The following is a 13,609-nucleotide window of genomic DNA, read 5'->3' as shown; positions in this document are numbered from 1 at the left end:
CAGCAGTGACCAGGATTCTGCAGAGCAGACTCCAAAGACAACCTGCAACAGCGGAAATTTGGTCCTGGTAGAGCTTCTGTCTCTTGCATGCTTGTTTGGTCAGAACTTTATACACCATTACTACTTCCATGTCATTTCACAAACAAGCAGGTATTGACTTTTTATACAGTTCCCATTAAATGATGTACCTGTTTAGTTAAAACATCCTGGGAAGAAATTATTACAGGCAAGGAGAATTTTTGACACATCAGGTAATCTCCCTGAAATCCACCAAGATAGTTTTTGGCATTTAAAAGTGAAATGAGGTTCAGTCCAACATCCTCCACCTTTAAATGAGCAGTGAAATAGTGATCAATTTACCTCAAAATAAATTTTGCAGAAAGAAAGAAAGAAAGAAAGAAAGAAAGAAAAAAAGAAAGTCCTTAGAAGGCATAGGCCTCTTTTCAACTTCTTGTGAACAAACTTCATAAGTCCTGCTCAAGCAAAATATTATTTTTCAGCCTGATGATACTCAAATTAAGGATATATTTTATGTATATCTATTTTTAAAACTGTGTTTATTAGTGTTATTTCATTTTCTAATTTCGTATGGATGGATAATTGCTTTCATCTTCTAAGAGGTAATCATAAGCAGATTTATGGCAATTGACAGACATTTGTACACTGTAGTGCTTGAATGAGCAACCTTTGAAAAAAAACCCACAACAGCCAAGTTAAGCACTCCTTATTTTTATGTGCTAACCACTTTAAAAAGTTAATTATGTTGAAGTTGTACCAGAGTATGCACAAATATTTGAACCCAATAATTAACATCTTGCTTCAGAACAAATATATGAAAGGTGATGTTAAAAGTGAAATATTGCTCTGTAAAATTTTTCACACTAGCCACACATTTCTTCAACACCCATGTCTGGATGAAAAAGGATTTCTGTAGTTCCTGAACCACATCTAAAGAAGTAACTGTCTTTCTTGAGGGTTTTTTGCACCTTATTGCTCACATTAGAGCCACACACTAGATCCACATTTTTGGGGTTTTTCACTATTTCAAATACTGATGGAGAAAACAGCTTTTCTGTATATATAAAGTGCTTGGTGATTTTATTTCAGGAATCAACTTGTGGTAAATTCATGCAGACTATAAACAGCTGGACCAAGCAGTAACTATGCTGTTTCCTCGTATTCCTGTAGGTATGTATCTTAAAAATTTGAAGCAAAGCAAATTTCATCCATGAAAAGTTCCCCCAGAGGAAGAAAGTAAGAAAGAAAATCATATATTTTGGAAATTTTGAAAACAAGAAAAAAAAATTTCATTCTACTCATTGATAGTCTCTCATACCCATCCATCCATCTGCCAAAGACAAAGCTCAGCTCCAAAACTTGGATCAGTCTCTTCTGCTGGCACTCTTTCCTCACCTTCCCAACAGCAAGGGTCTTACAGGAGTTAATACTACCTGAGTCCTTTCTGTCATAAAACACAAACATTTCAAGTCCTAGATGAAATTTTCTTATAACATTATGAATTAATCAGAACATGAAGTCTGTGTGAAGCTGTGCCTTTTCCACATTCATAGTAGACTTTCTAACAATTATTCCATCTTGACACCACCAAGAGCTTACAAGGAACAAGAAACAATGCTTTTCTGGCTCTTCTCTGGTGTTCCATACATGTCACCTGCATTTAGTTATGTTTGTACCACCTTATGGTAACAGAAAAGAGATGTAAAGCGAGGAATATATGGCCTTTTGCATCTGAGAAAGTTAAAGACCATAACTAACCATGATAGACAGAAAACATTATTTTATGTGAGCTAATGTTTTCTGGAATGGCAAGAGAAGAAATACACTGCATTGAAACTGACTGAATGAGATAAGACGCTAGAAAGAATATTTCTGCCCTAGTTCATAAGGCCCATGCACAGACAAGCACACATTCATGGCTGTGCTTAAAGGAGATGAAAAGAAATTGAAATCTGCACTACCTAGTTGTTATATTACACTGGTTCTGTCTAGAAAAGCATTGCACTATGCTAATAACTTGGTAAAACAAAATTGGGAAAATGCTTAGAAGCCTGAATGGCAGAACATATCAAGAGCAACTACTCCCTACAATTAACATTTTCTCATAGAAGTTTAGCTCTGAATATATCCAAAATTACATGTTCAGGAAAAAAGAAATTAAGGAAGAAAGGAGTAGAAATTCTTGATATCTTATCCCATAGAACCACCAAAAATCTTTAACCCCAATTTGGCAGTCCCTGAGCTCAAAGCTGCACAAACGCTGAACACTTTGTGAAAACTACTTTTCCACAGAGTAAGCATGTAAATTAAATACAGTTCATAATGACTAACATTACATGCGATGTTTTGCTATAAACTAGGGTCTAGGCAACAACATTTTACCATTTTGAAATGAAAACACCCTTGGGCTCACTTTAATAACAGTAAAATAATAGCAGTAGTAATACATGTGGAGACAGTCTAAACCACACAAAAGGAATGCAACAATATAGCGCTGTAGTACTGTATTGCCTTGTTCTTACTCTATTGCCACTGCTATATAAAAAGCTATAAGTTATGCACTAACTTTGCAAGGCCTCCAAACTGAGACATGTCAGGCTTTTTCTGGGCTAAAAGTTTGGACTTTTCAGGCTGAGTTTTTTTTTTTTAACTTCTGCACACATTGTTTTACTTGGTTTAAACATTTTTACCTTGTTGACCAGATCTGTATAGTTCATTTATGTTACTTTTGCTTATCTTTGTATGTTAGCACAACAGTTTTATGACTTAAACATAACAAAACTGTACTATGCAGAAATATAGGCCATGGAAACGCAGTACAAACCTTGAGAAGGGGAGACCCAGGAGGTACAAGCATGGTATTACAAAAGGTGCAGCGTAGAAGACAACACCTACAGCTATAAAAAAAGAGTCCCCCATGGTCAGCTAAAGAAATGTGCACATGGAGATAGCCAGATCTGGTATTAGTTGAAACAAAGAGAACAAAGAGCAAGTATTTGGCATATATAAAGGAAAACCATTTTAAAATTTTGGATGAAACATGGAGCTGTAGAACAACAAAGGAAGAGAAATGACTATATCAACATTAGCATGAACATGCCCTTCCTTCCTGTGAAAGACTCCAGATGCTGCCAATGTAGGCAACATTTCCAGCAGAATGAAACACACCACCCTTAGAAGTTGGAGAAGCAGAAGGGAGAGCCTAACATCAAAGAAAGTAGGTAGTAACTGAGTATATAACAATATTAGCTGTTTTTTTAATTTTTTTTGAATACTTTTTTGGATAGAAGCCCTCTTTTTCTTCAGTAATGATGGGATCTTGCCTACTAATAACAACTAAACTTCTCAGATAAACTGTTATTGACTATGTCTCCAAGTCACATGATTCTCGACAAGGCTTCTTGTTTCTCAAGCATGCAGAACCATCAGCATGCTGTTAATTTTTTGGAAACCCACAAAGAGTGGCAGTGCCAGCATCTGCAGACTCAGGAATTCAAGAGCATATTAATCTCTATGTGGAAAAAGATCCTGAACGCTACATTCCATAGAAAATCCTACACTTCAACCCCTAGATAAAATTGCTGTGGTCAAGACCTGGCAAAGCCTATGCCACAAATTAAGATACCACTTTGATTAGAAAGGAGTAAAAACCCCAACCCCCTCCCAAAACTTTTAACAATCTTTCAATATGGACTAAATATGAAGTGAAAATTAGAGTTACACACAGATATTGAGAAACTCTTAAAACAGTATTCCCTATCTTTGGAAAGGGAGGAAAATAGTGAATTCAGACAGATTGGTAGTGGATAGGTATGCTTGAATTCTAGAGAATATTACAGATAATAGAATTCTAGATCTATTCTTGATACTAGTATTTGAAAAGCATCACAAAGACTGAACTAGTAGAGTCCCTCGCCAGTGTTTTATATGCATGAAGGAGAAAACCAGAATTTTGCACTGAATAATAATGACAATGGAGCTGAGCTGTCTTTGATTCACAAGTGCTTTTGTTAGGCTACTAAACTCTGCCTTCTATGTGAGAGACAAAGGTGCGGAGATTAACAGTTCTGCCAGCAATGTGTTCATTAATTTTCTTTTAAACATTAGCACAAATAAGATTAAGTTTGGCATAACAATTCCTTGTGATATTCTATAATATTATCACACTAACCTGCAAATAGTTAAGATTATAAAATAAACTTTTAAGTAATAAATTAATTATTTAAAATAAATAATACCAATTTCCCCCATTATCCTTTACACAGTCTATCTAATTTCAGCTAAGATTTTGGTACTTTCTGAATCAATAAAAGTGCTATCATGCATGCAAATAAATATATGCATAAAATCAGTTTTAACGCAGGCCAAAAAAGAAAATCTAACAAAAAAACCACACACCCAAAAAAATCAACTGAAACCTACATTTGTTTCACCACAATTCTGAAAAAAAATTTGTGTTAGTTTATGAGAGCACTATTCTTTCTTCTGCTCTTTGTTACTCATGCTGTAATTCTGGGTTTTCTTCTGAAAGATTTGCTCTTTCCCAAAGACTTCAGTGATGTGTTAGGGTGCTTTGGTGGTGTATGATTTGGTTTTTAATTTTCTGGAAATAAAAATATATTTTTTTAAAAAGGGACCTAAAATATTTAGAGGGCCAAAAAAAGTTATTTAATGTTAAGACATGAAACGGTGCATATGCCACCACTGAGTAATTTCTATGAACAGCCTTTGCCTTCCTTACCCCATCTGGTCCTCATGTCTTTAACACCTACACACTGCATTACTATAAAAATTATATTAAGATCCTTTGGGCAGAATTCTCTATTTCTGTAAGGGCTCTGTAGCACCACACATATACCTGGAATGTGTAGAGGGGGAAAAAAAGAAGAAAGAAAAAAGGAGAGAGAAGTCCAAGTTTTTAAAACTTCAGTTGTAAGTTCAGCCATCTGTGGATACATTGTCACCTTATATGACAGGAGTATTTTGTTCCATGATTCTGAAGGAAAGGAAAGAGTCCAAGTGACATGATCAATATACTACTGGTTATATACAGCACTTATGTCCTTATCACAATGTCAGAAAAGACATGCAATATCAGCTGTGAAGTCAGCATGTCTTTGACATGATCCCATATGGGATCAAGGTTGCCCCCAAGTACTTTGCATATTTTTATATTGCACTTATTTATATATATATAATCTATTACTATATTTCTATTTATAGAAATGAGCAGGACATATTAGTAGATTGGAACCTTTCATTTAATGAACAAAACACTTACTGAGGGGAAAGGTTAAGCTCAAGTTCTGCCACATTACTCCCCTGACTCTCATTACCTCCGTGTACTTGCTTTCCTGCTCTCCTTTTGCCTTTATACATACCTATGCCTCACCTCTGGCATGGCATGGCATGGCATGGCATGGCATGGCATGGCATAATCTCCACAGACAATACTGTGCTGCCAGAAAACTATCACTTGCAAAATAAATGTGCTTTACTCAATAGAAGTCATGACAAACTTCTGCCAAAATGAGCATTGGTTTTACTATGTAGAGAATTTGTACATTTAAAAGACAGCATGTCTTAAGCATGCCATGGGGCACTCTCTGATCTGTCACTATTGAAGTTGGTGAAGCTTTTGGCATTCAGAGATTTGCAAACGGAGATTCCTCAGACTTCGTGAAATAGATGATGCATATCTAAAAGCTCACTTTGGGAAAAATCCCTTAACTTAGCTATGCCTGTTTTTTAATGGGTTGAACTTGGAACAATATGAATTATTTGGTTGTGCTGACCAATTTCCAGTTTAATGTCAATGGAAGATTACTAGATCTGCAGTCTCCTAAAGCTCAGGCTAAACAAAAATAAAATTTATTCCCAAGTTGGTTCCCTGCCCGAATCACAAAAAAATCAAAGAGGTGTTTAACAGGATATCAATCTCAGTGATTGGTGCGGGCCTTTCTGCATTTTCAGGTACTTCAGATATCTGTTTAAAAATTTAAATTAATCAACTTGTTTGGGGCTAGGGAGCAAGGCGTTGGGAGAGAGAGCAGAGCCTTTCATGCTATTGCAGCTCTGCATAGAGCAGTCCTGCTTCCCTGACATATCAACGGCATGCTGTGTCTATAGGCAAGGGAGCCATCATGGTAATATCTAGTGTCTGGGAAGCAGATCCCAGTCATGAGGAGAAGTCCACTCTAGCCCTTACAAAAAAAGGCTCAGCTACTCTCAGGCCAAGCAAATAAAATTCAGATGATGCAGCCTTTACATCTCTTTAGACTTCCAATCATTGCAAAGTTGTTCTTTGGAAAAGAAAAAAACTTCTTTGTAAGGGAAAAGTCCCTTTCATACATGGAGATGGCCTTCAAGTCAAGAGACTCATTCATTGCCAATATGCCACAAATCAGTGTGCATTTTTGTGTGTCACAAGTTCACAGATCAACTCTATTGCTTGACTCTGAGCTGGTTTCTGCCTCCTGTTATCAGTAAAGAATACTGCTTCAGGGACTGCATATAAACCACTGAAATTACTCTAGCTGGGGAAAATGGTGATGAGGAAGAAACATAGATATGTTACATCAGATCTTAGTCAGCTATTTCTATGCATTTTCAAGCCAGTCTCTTGCCTGATGAATAACTGAGTTAAACGAGCGTGAAAGGATAGAGCCAGAAGATTTTTTCTTTTCAAAACGTTTTACATTCACGACCTTGGTTAGATAATTTAGTGAGCAGACATTATTGTCATCTTCTTTATGCTACTCATCTAGAAGAGCAGATGCCACACTGAGCTGCAGCTTGGCATCAAGGAAAGTCTGTCTGTGTGTCAGGGCAGCCAGGATAGACTGGACTCCCATAAGGACTAATTGGTGCTTCAGAAAAAAGAGCTATCTTCAGCCCTATTCAAAAAGAATATTCTAGTGTTTTTAACATCCTTCCAGATGCTTTTTAGGAATGCTTCTCTCAGTGCTCCTGCATTTTATCAGCTCTCCCTCCCATGGAAACTCTAAATCACATATTTAAAAATAGACCATCAGATTATCTGGGTAAATCATAAAGCTCAGCTTATCTCTCTCTTCCCCTTCAAAATATACAATTTATTTTGTCCACCAGCTCAGCAGCGTGAAGCCATCAATAATCCTGTTTGTCTCAGTAACCCTACTCAGTGATTGTCCCTATGTATCTCTGTTCTGTGTGTGCATGTCACGCTGGGGTGTGTGTGTCTGTGTGAGCACTGAAGAAGGATCCAGGAATTTACAGTTCTGGGCACAAAGGTTTACAATCCTGCTGTATTTATGCCCATGTCAACTGTGTACGTCCTAGCATCACAGCACTTATGGAGAATAATACCAGCATTTTGCCGAAGTAATGTACTAAGTACTTCAATTATACATTAAATTGCAGTTTAACAACAATCTGGACGACAGAAGCCGTGTGCTTCTCCTGAGGGCAGGCATAATCAATTCACTCAAGGAAGGACACAAAAATTTTCCAATTCCTCTCTCCCAGTGGTTCACACGCACCAGATAATAGAGCCTTCAGTGGCAAACCCCGAGTGCCAGCCCCCACGTTTCCTATACGCGCATCTCCTCATCCTCCTCCCCCTGCCAGTGCGGCCCATCAGGCCACGAGAGCCGGAAAAAGCCCTGCAGGGATATAAATAGCTCCTCGGGGGAGGAGGGGAGAGTGCAGCAGCACGTTTCTAAAGATGCTTGCTGCAGAGGGAGGTTTTGTTGGATTAATTCAAAGGGGAAGGGGAATCTCTAGGAAGTTCACTGCCACAGCAGGTAATGTCTGTGGAAAGAGGGCAGCAGCTGCCCTGGGGAAGCTGAAGGGGGAATGCCCCGCTTTCTGGGAGAGCAGCGAGGCGGGGTTCCCATTCTGAGTGTCGCACCTATTTCAAATCGTTTTCTCAGAGCCCTCCCCACCCCCGCAGATGGGCTGTGTATAGGCACGAACGGCTCACGGCTGAGACAGACAGCGAGGATACGATCCAGCTCGGTGGAGGTGTTATTACCACACGCAGCTTATTGTCAGTGCCAAGTTTGTACAGAGCCAGGTGATGTTGCTGGTGCGCTCTGTGTTGCACTGACTGTGCATGCGATGCTCTGAACTTGCCCCATGATCGGGCACAGGGTAGCGCTGCCTTCCCTGCCCTGTCCCCGGTTTTCCTTGGAGAGAGAGACAAAGCCGAGAGGTTCCGTCTCCCCAGAGCCGCCCTATACCCCCCTGCCTCCAGGAAACTTTCGGGAACTACAGACACAAACCCTGAGGCACAGGTGCGCGCTCGCCCCTTCCCGGCCGGGGACCGCCGGGGCGCTCCTCGGTCGCAGGATGCGCGGGGGTCCCGGAGCCGCTCCGCGCCCCTCCGCTCTCCCTCCCCCCGGCGGGCCAGCACCGCGCGGCTCTGCGGTGCTGCAGCGCCCGACCCGGCCCGGCCCAGCCTCTCTCACCGTCCTCCAGATCCGCTGCCGCTTGGCACTGACGGAGGTGGCGGTGACGATGAGGTGGGAGACGGACACCACCAGCCCGAAGACGATGGCCAGCAGCGTCCGGACGGGAAGCAGTGAGTAGGAGACGAAGGTTACCAGCATGAGCTGCCACATGCCCTGCTCGGGGGCGCTGGGAGGCTCCATGCCGTAGGCGCCGAGAGAGAAGGGGCAGCAGAGGAAGGAGAAGGTGAAGCTGAAGAGCAAGGTGAGCTTGACGATCTGCTGCAGCTGGGTGACCTGCAGGTACTTGACATTAGTGACGATGAAAAGGGAGAGGAAGATGATGCAGTGCACCGGGTGCGAACCTTTGGAGATGGTCAGGCTGGGGCCGGAGAGCAGCTCCACCAGGGCTAGGCTGGCGGTGAGCACGATGAGGACGGCCAGCGCCTTGAGGGTGGACGTCTGCTCCAGCTTCAGGTTGTAGCTCTGGAAGAGAGCCTCCAGCTCCTTGCAGTCAAACTCATCCTCGCAGGCGATGGCATCCAGCAGCAGCAAGGGAGGGGGGTCCCCTAACCCGGCTCCCGCTCCCGACGCCGCGGCAGCCGGCGGGGAGCAGCAGCAGTGGCAGCACTTCTTCCTCTTGGTCTTGACTTTCTGAAACGGTATTTCCTCCATGTCAGTGCCATTCATAAACCCGGGCAAGAAATGCTCCTCCAGGTGTCCCCCGTTGCCTCTTTGCCGCCTCGCTGTTCATAAAAGAGAGGGGGGCTGCGCTCAGGAGCCGCGGCCGCTCCGCGGGCGCGGGTCCCGGGCACTCCCGCAGCCGCCGTCCGCAGCCCGCGCCGGCAGCCGTCCCCTCCGCTGCCACCCAGGAGCCGGGGGTGGCTGGGACGGCGGGAGGAGAGTCTCACTCGCGTTAATGTGCCAACCTTCCTGCCTGCAGTCTTGCTTTCTCCTCCACCCTCCTCCTCCTCCTACTCCTCCTCCTCCCCTGGAGCTCCAGGGATGCTAATCTCCTAATGACACCAAAACACCACCCAAAGGTTTGGAATCAAACAGAGGGAGGGGTGGGGGCAAAGGGTGGGTGGAAGCTCAGAAAAGGGGAGACGGAGATAATCAACAGGCGGCTTTCCCTTCAGATAATGCTATTTTGGGGAGCGGGAGCTACAGAGGAAAGCAAACGGGCTCCCGTAAGATGGGCAATATTAAAAAATAAAACAGCCTCTAGGAGGAAAAAAAAATTAATCCGAGCCAGGGATGTGGAGGAAAAGTGCTGCAGAGGAGCCGGAAAGAAAGCAGCAGGCAGGGAATGGGAAGGCGATTCCCCTTCTCAGGTCCGAGAGCATCTCACCGGAGCTGGGGATTGAGAGGCGCCTGCGCGCCGATCGCTTGGGAAGCCGGACACGTCCCCGCCGGGGCTCCGCGACTCGGGAGCGGCCGAGCGGCCCCTACACAGCGCCCGGCCTTTCCCCGGGGCTCGCCCGGCCCTGCGGGTGCGTCCGGCACCGGCTGATGGCTTGCAGCCCCGCGCTGCCCGCCTCTCCTGGCAGCTGCTCGTATATGTATAGATACATAGGCACATACATATAGAGAGATGTACACACACACATACATACATACATATATGCACACATGAATGGGTGTGTGTGTGTCTGTGTGTGTATAAAAATATGCAAAATCTACATATAAAGATGTAGAAGTACATGTCAATATAAATACATTTGAAAATACATAAATATATAAATATATAGATGTTTATATAGATGTTTCCTTTCAGAAATAAAGTCATATCTGATTGAATGAATCTCATTTTCATGTTTCTTGTTTTTGCCTAGCTCTGGAACAGAGGGAGAAAGTGGTGTAGTGAATGAGAAAATTTTCAAGATAACACACTTCTATGAACGCTTCTGCCTGTCTGGTAGTACAAATCAATCAGTGGCTGTGGAGGATTACTTTTATGACAGTTGAATATCACCCCACTCAAAATTGTACTTTGTGCCTCATCAGGAATTTGAATCTGTTGTTTTGAAAGAAAAATCCTCTATTTCTGCCTATAATGCTGCTATCAGATACTATTACCAAGTTGTCACAAAAGAATGCACTGAAATATGCTTTTTTGTAATCATTGCATCTAATTTTGGGATTATGAGACTGATTTCAAACTCACCATAGAGTAGGGAAAGGACACCTTTTTTTTTTTTTTTTTTGGTTGGGTCAAGCATTTGTAAGATTCAAGTCTAGGAAAATGTCAAAATAGAAAACTAAGGTTGTGAAAAATTGGCTTTTGAAAGGCAGGGCAGGGATGCTTACCAGAATCAAAGCAAAAATCCTACTGTCATCCATGGGTTGAAGAACTAATCACTGATTTTTGTATCAGTGATGTCAGATGCTGGACTGAGATTTGGGCTGAAGAATGTTAAGACCAACAGTAGGCAGGGATTCTTTAAGATTTGTTATGGCTGTGAATTATGTTGGCAATTCACTTCTGGATAGTAAAGTAGCATTAAAAAATTCTCGGATACATAATCTGAGGCAATATTTTTTATATTAATATTTTAGTATTTGATGTTACTCCATGCCCTATAGACTCGGTATGCAGTCATTCTTTTGAATCTGGACAGACCTCATCTGGAAAAGAGAATAAATCAACATTGCTGGAGTTTGTGTATTGCAGATTCAAAATATTCCACACTTGGGAAAATGACTGTTACGTACTCTGTGTTCATGGGAAACAACTCATGGTGATTTCCTAGACTGTGACTTAGACCCTCAAACACTGCAGAACTGTAAATACAGCTGATATTTAGACTTCTGTAACATCCTTCCAGAAGAAATTAAAGGGGTTGGATTTGCTGGCCTGAGTGCTGGAAACAGGAAGAGATGTTTAGCTGAAATGAAATTAAACTTATGTTTAAACCTAAATTAAAATATGTAGACAAACAAAAAGAGGCTTCCTTCATTTTGTGGGATCTCTAGTGTGTTTGAAAATCTTAATAAATTAATCTCCTTATTAACTTTGGTGCATAAATTCACTTTGGTCACACATATATTAGATAAACACACACTGTTGTGTTTTTACCTGTCCTCAGCTTTTTTTCTGAGCTCATATATCCTGAGGGATAAACTAATATTTCACATCTCACAAAATATAAGAGGTGGCACTGAGTTGGCCAGCCCTAGGGGCTATTCACTGAAAGAGTTGTCACGCTAGCAGTTATAATTTTTTTCTTCTGGCTCTCAGCTTGCTGCTGAGGAAATGGAAGGTGAGTAATTCCCTACAGGGCACCCTGTGGTTTAGATTATTTACATGCTTCTTACAGTCTCAGGTTGGCTTAGTTGGGGCATACATAAAGCAGAGAAAGATGCTGCATATGAAACACATACATCTTCATTCTTGCTAGGTCAAGGGGAAGCAGTGAACTGTTGAAGCCTCATCTTCCTTAGACACTCTAGGAGTATGGAAATGCCACACAGTGATTAATGAAACTCTGCCATCCTTTATAGACTGTTTCACATCACAGGGCAAATACTTCACCATACCCTCCATAATGAGGAGCCTAAGTTTTAGCACCTGATGTCACAAATACAAAGAGGAAATCTCAAAGCCTTTGTTTGAGACAGGCATATTATTAAAGCAAATGGCCAGCTATAAAACTGCTGGAATGCACTTGACACAGGACCATATTTTCTGACTTATCTGTTGTAGATGACAGTATCTAAAATAATCTAAATCTTCCTGGGATTTTCGAGCTATTAACAACACTTTATGGACTGTAGTACACTTCTGGCTCATTTTTAGGAAAGATATGAGGTTGGTTTTGACAGCTATTGCCCCCCAAAATTCTGGAACCAACCCAGTTCTTGGTTTTGTATGCTTTTGCATTTGCAATCAGAAACTACTCTGGGAATGAATGTAAAATATTGACAGGAATGAGTATTGACAGGAAAGGGTGATTAGAATCCAGCTTTTTCATCTTTAGAACTGCAAAACCTATCTGCTTTTAATTTTTTTTTAAGAGGCAAACTGTCTTGGTTGTTTGAGTCACTGGAAGTGAAAAACATTTTTTATGGAGAGTCAGGCAGTATATGGATCTAGGTTACACTAAATACAAGTCTCACTGCATTTTACTAGACTATAGTATTGAATTAAAGAGCTACTCAGAGTTTCAGTTCCCACTCACTTCCTTCTCTCCCAGTCTATTTTTATTTACTATGTGCTTGTAGATTCCTCACTCAATAATCATTTTTCACTATAATTTTGTTTTACTTTACTGAACTCAGTACTTGCTTTTTTTTTATCTCATCTTCTATAACAGTTTCAAGCATTCACTGCTTGGTGCATTAGGTGGAGATCATCTTTAAAAGCAATACCTTTCATAAAACTGGGGATCTTCGGACTCAGGACAATTTTAGAAGTAGGCATAATGGAAGTTTTGCATTGATAGACTTTTTTTTCCTTCTGTTAATTTTTGTCCAAGTAAGGATTGCAAGGATTTTCATCTTTTATCCATATTTAGTATTGCTTACCTGTAACAGAATGCTCTATGATCGGAGACAGGGATAGAAATCTCTTTTTCCTCTCATTGTCTCTGACAGTAAGACTAAAGACTCTGCTTAAAGCTATTGAGAAATTTCTGCAGATTCATTCTATCAGGCACAGCTTGTTAATGCCACCACCGGTGATATGGGCAGGACTGAAAAAGTCCAGCACAAAATAGTAGGAATGGCCAAGTTTAAATATAAAAATTGAACAGGGTTTTCCTCCTCTCATGGATCTCTGAAATAGATTCCCAACTTCTGCTAGATTTTGGGAAAAGATTTGAAAAAGTGAAAGTATGTTTTTCCAAATCATGCACAGATTTCATTTGAAACTAACCTGGGGACTCCATTCACAGTGTTATTTCAGGAAATGTAGAATAGATTTCTGTGAGACTGCTGAAAAATTGTCTGAACAGGTCTTACAAGCATTATAATGACTTTTCCTTAATATTCTTTGTGGTTTTAAAGTTTGACTTGTGGTACACGCATTTTGATGGAGAAGAAATGAAAGTGACCATTCTGATACATTAACACTTCCACAGTTAAACAACTATCTGCGTTTGGATTCACCTAACCAGAGCATTTCTTCTACAGAGCTGAAATAAACTTTGCCCACCTACAAT

At 41.2% G+C, this 13,609-nt stretch overlaps 1 protein-coding gene across 3 annotated transcripts in view; it reads right to left on the bottom strand.

Moving 5' to 3' along the window:
- ADCY1 (adenylate cyclase 1) overlaps window positions 1-10,004 on the bottom strand; it is a 162,882-nt gene extending 152,878 nt beyond the window's left edge. The window contains exon 1 of one of the 3 annotated variants that reach the window (XR_012580535.1): window positions 8,469-10,004. Coding sequence is in view for 2 of the 3 variants with exons in the window: in XM_026793409.2 (XP_026649210.1) it covers window positions 8,469-9,137 (669 nt within the window). In the remaining variant the exon portion in view is untranslated. The remainder of the gene's footprint in view (window positions 1-8,468) is intronic. The other 2 variants (XM_026793409.2, XM_005487018.4) reach the window with 2 other exon arrangements.
- Window positions 10,005-13,609: the final 3,605 nt, after the last annotated feature.

This window comes from Zonotrichia albicollis, chromosome 1 (assembly GCF_047830755.1).
Source record: "Zonotrichia albicollis isolate bZonAlb1 chromosome 1, bZonAlb1.hap1, whole genome shotgun sequence".
NCBI lineage: Eukaryota > Metazoa > Chordata > Aves > Passeriformes > Passerellidae > Zonotrichia > Zonotrichia albicollis.
The sequence above is the reverse complement of the archived record's forward strand: the minus strand, read 5'-3'. Positions and strand labels throughout refer to the sequence as shown.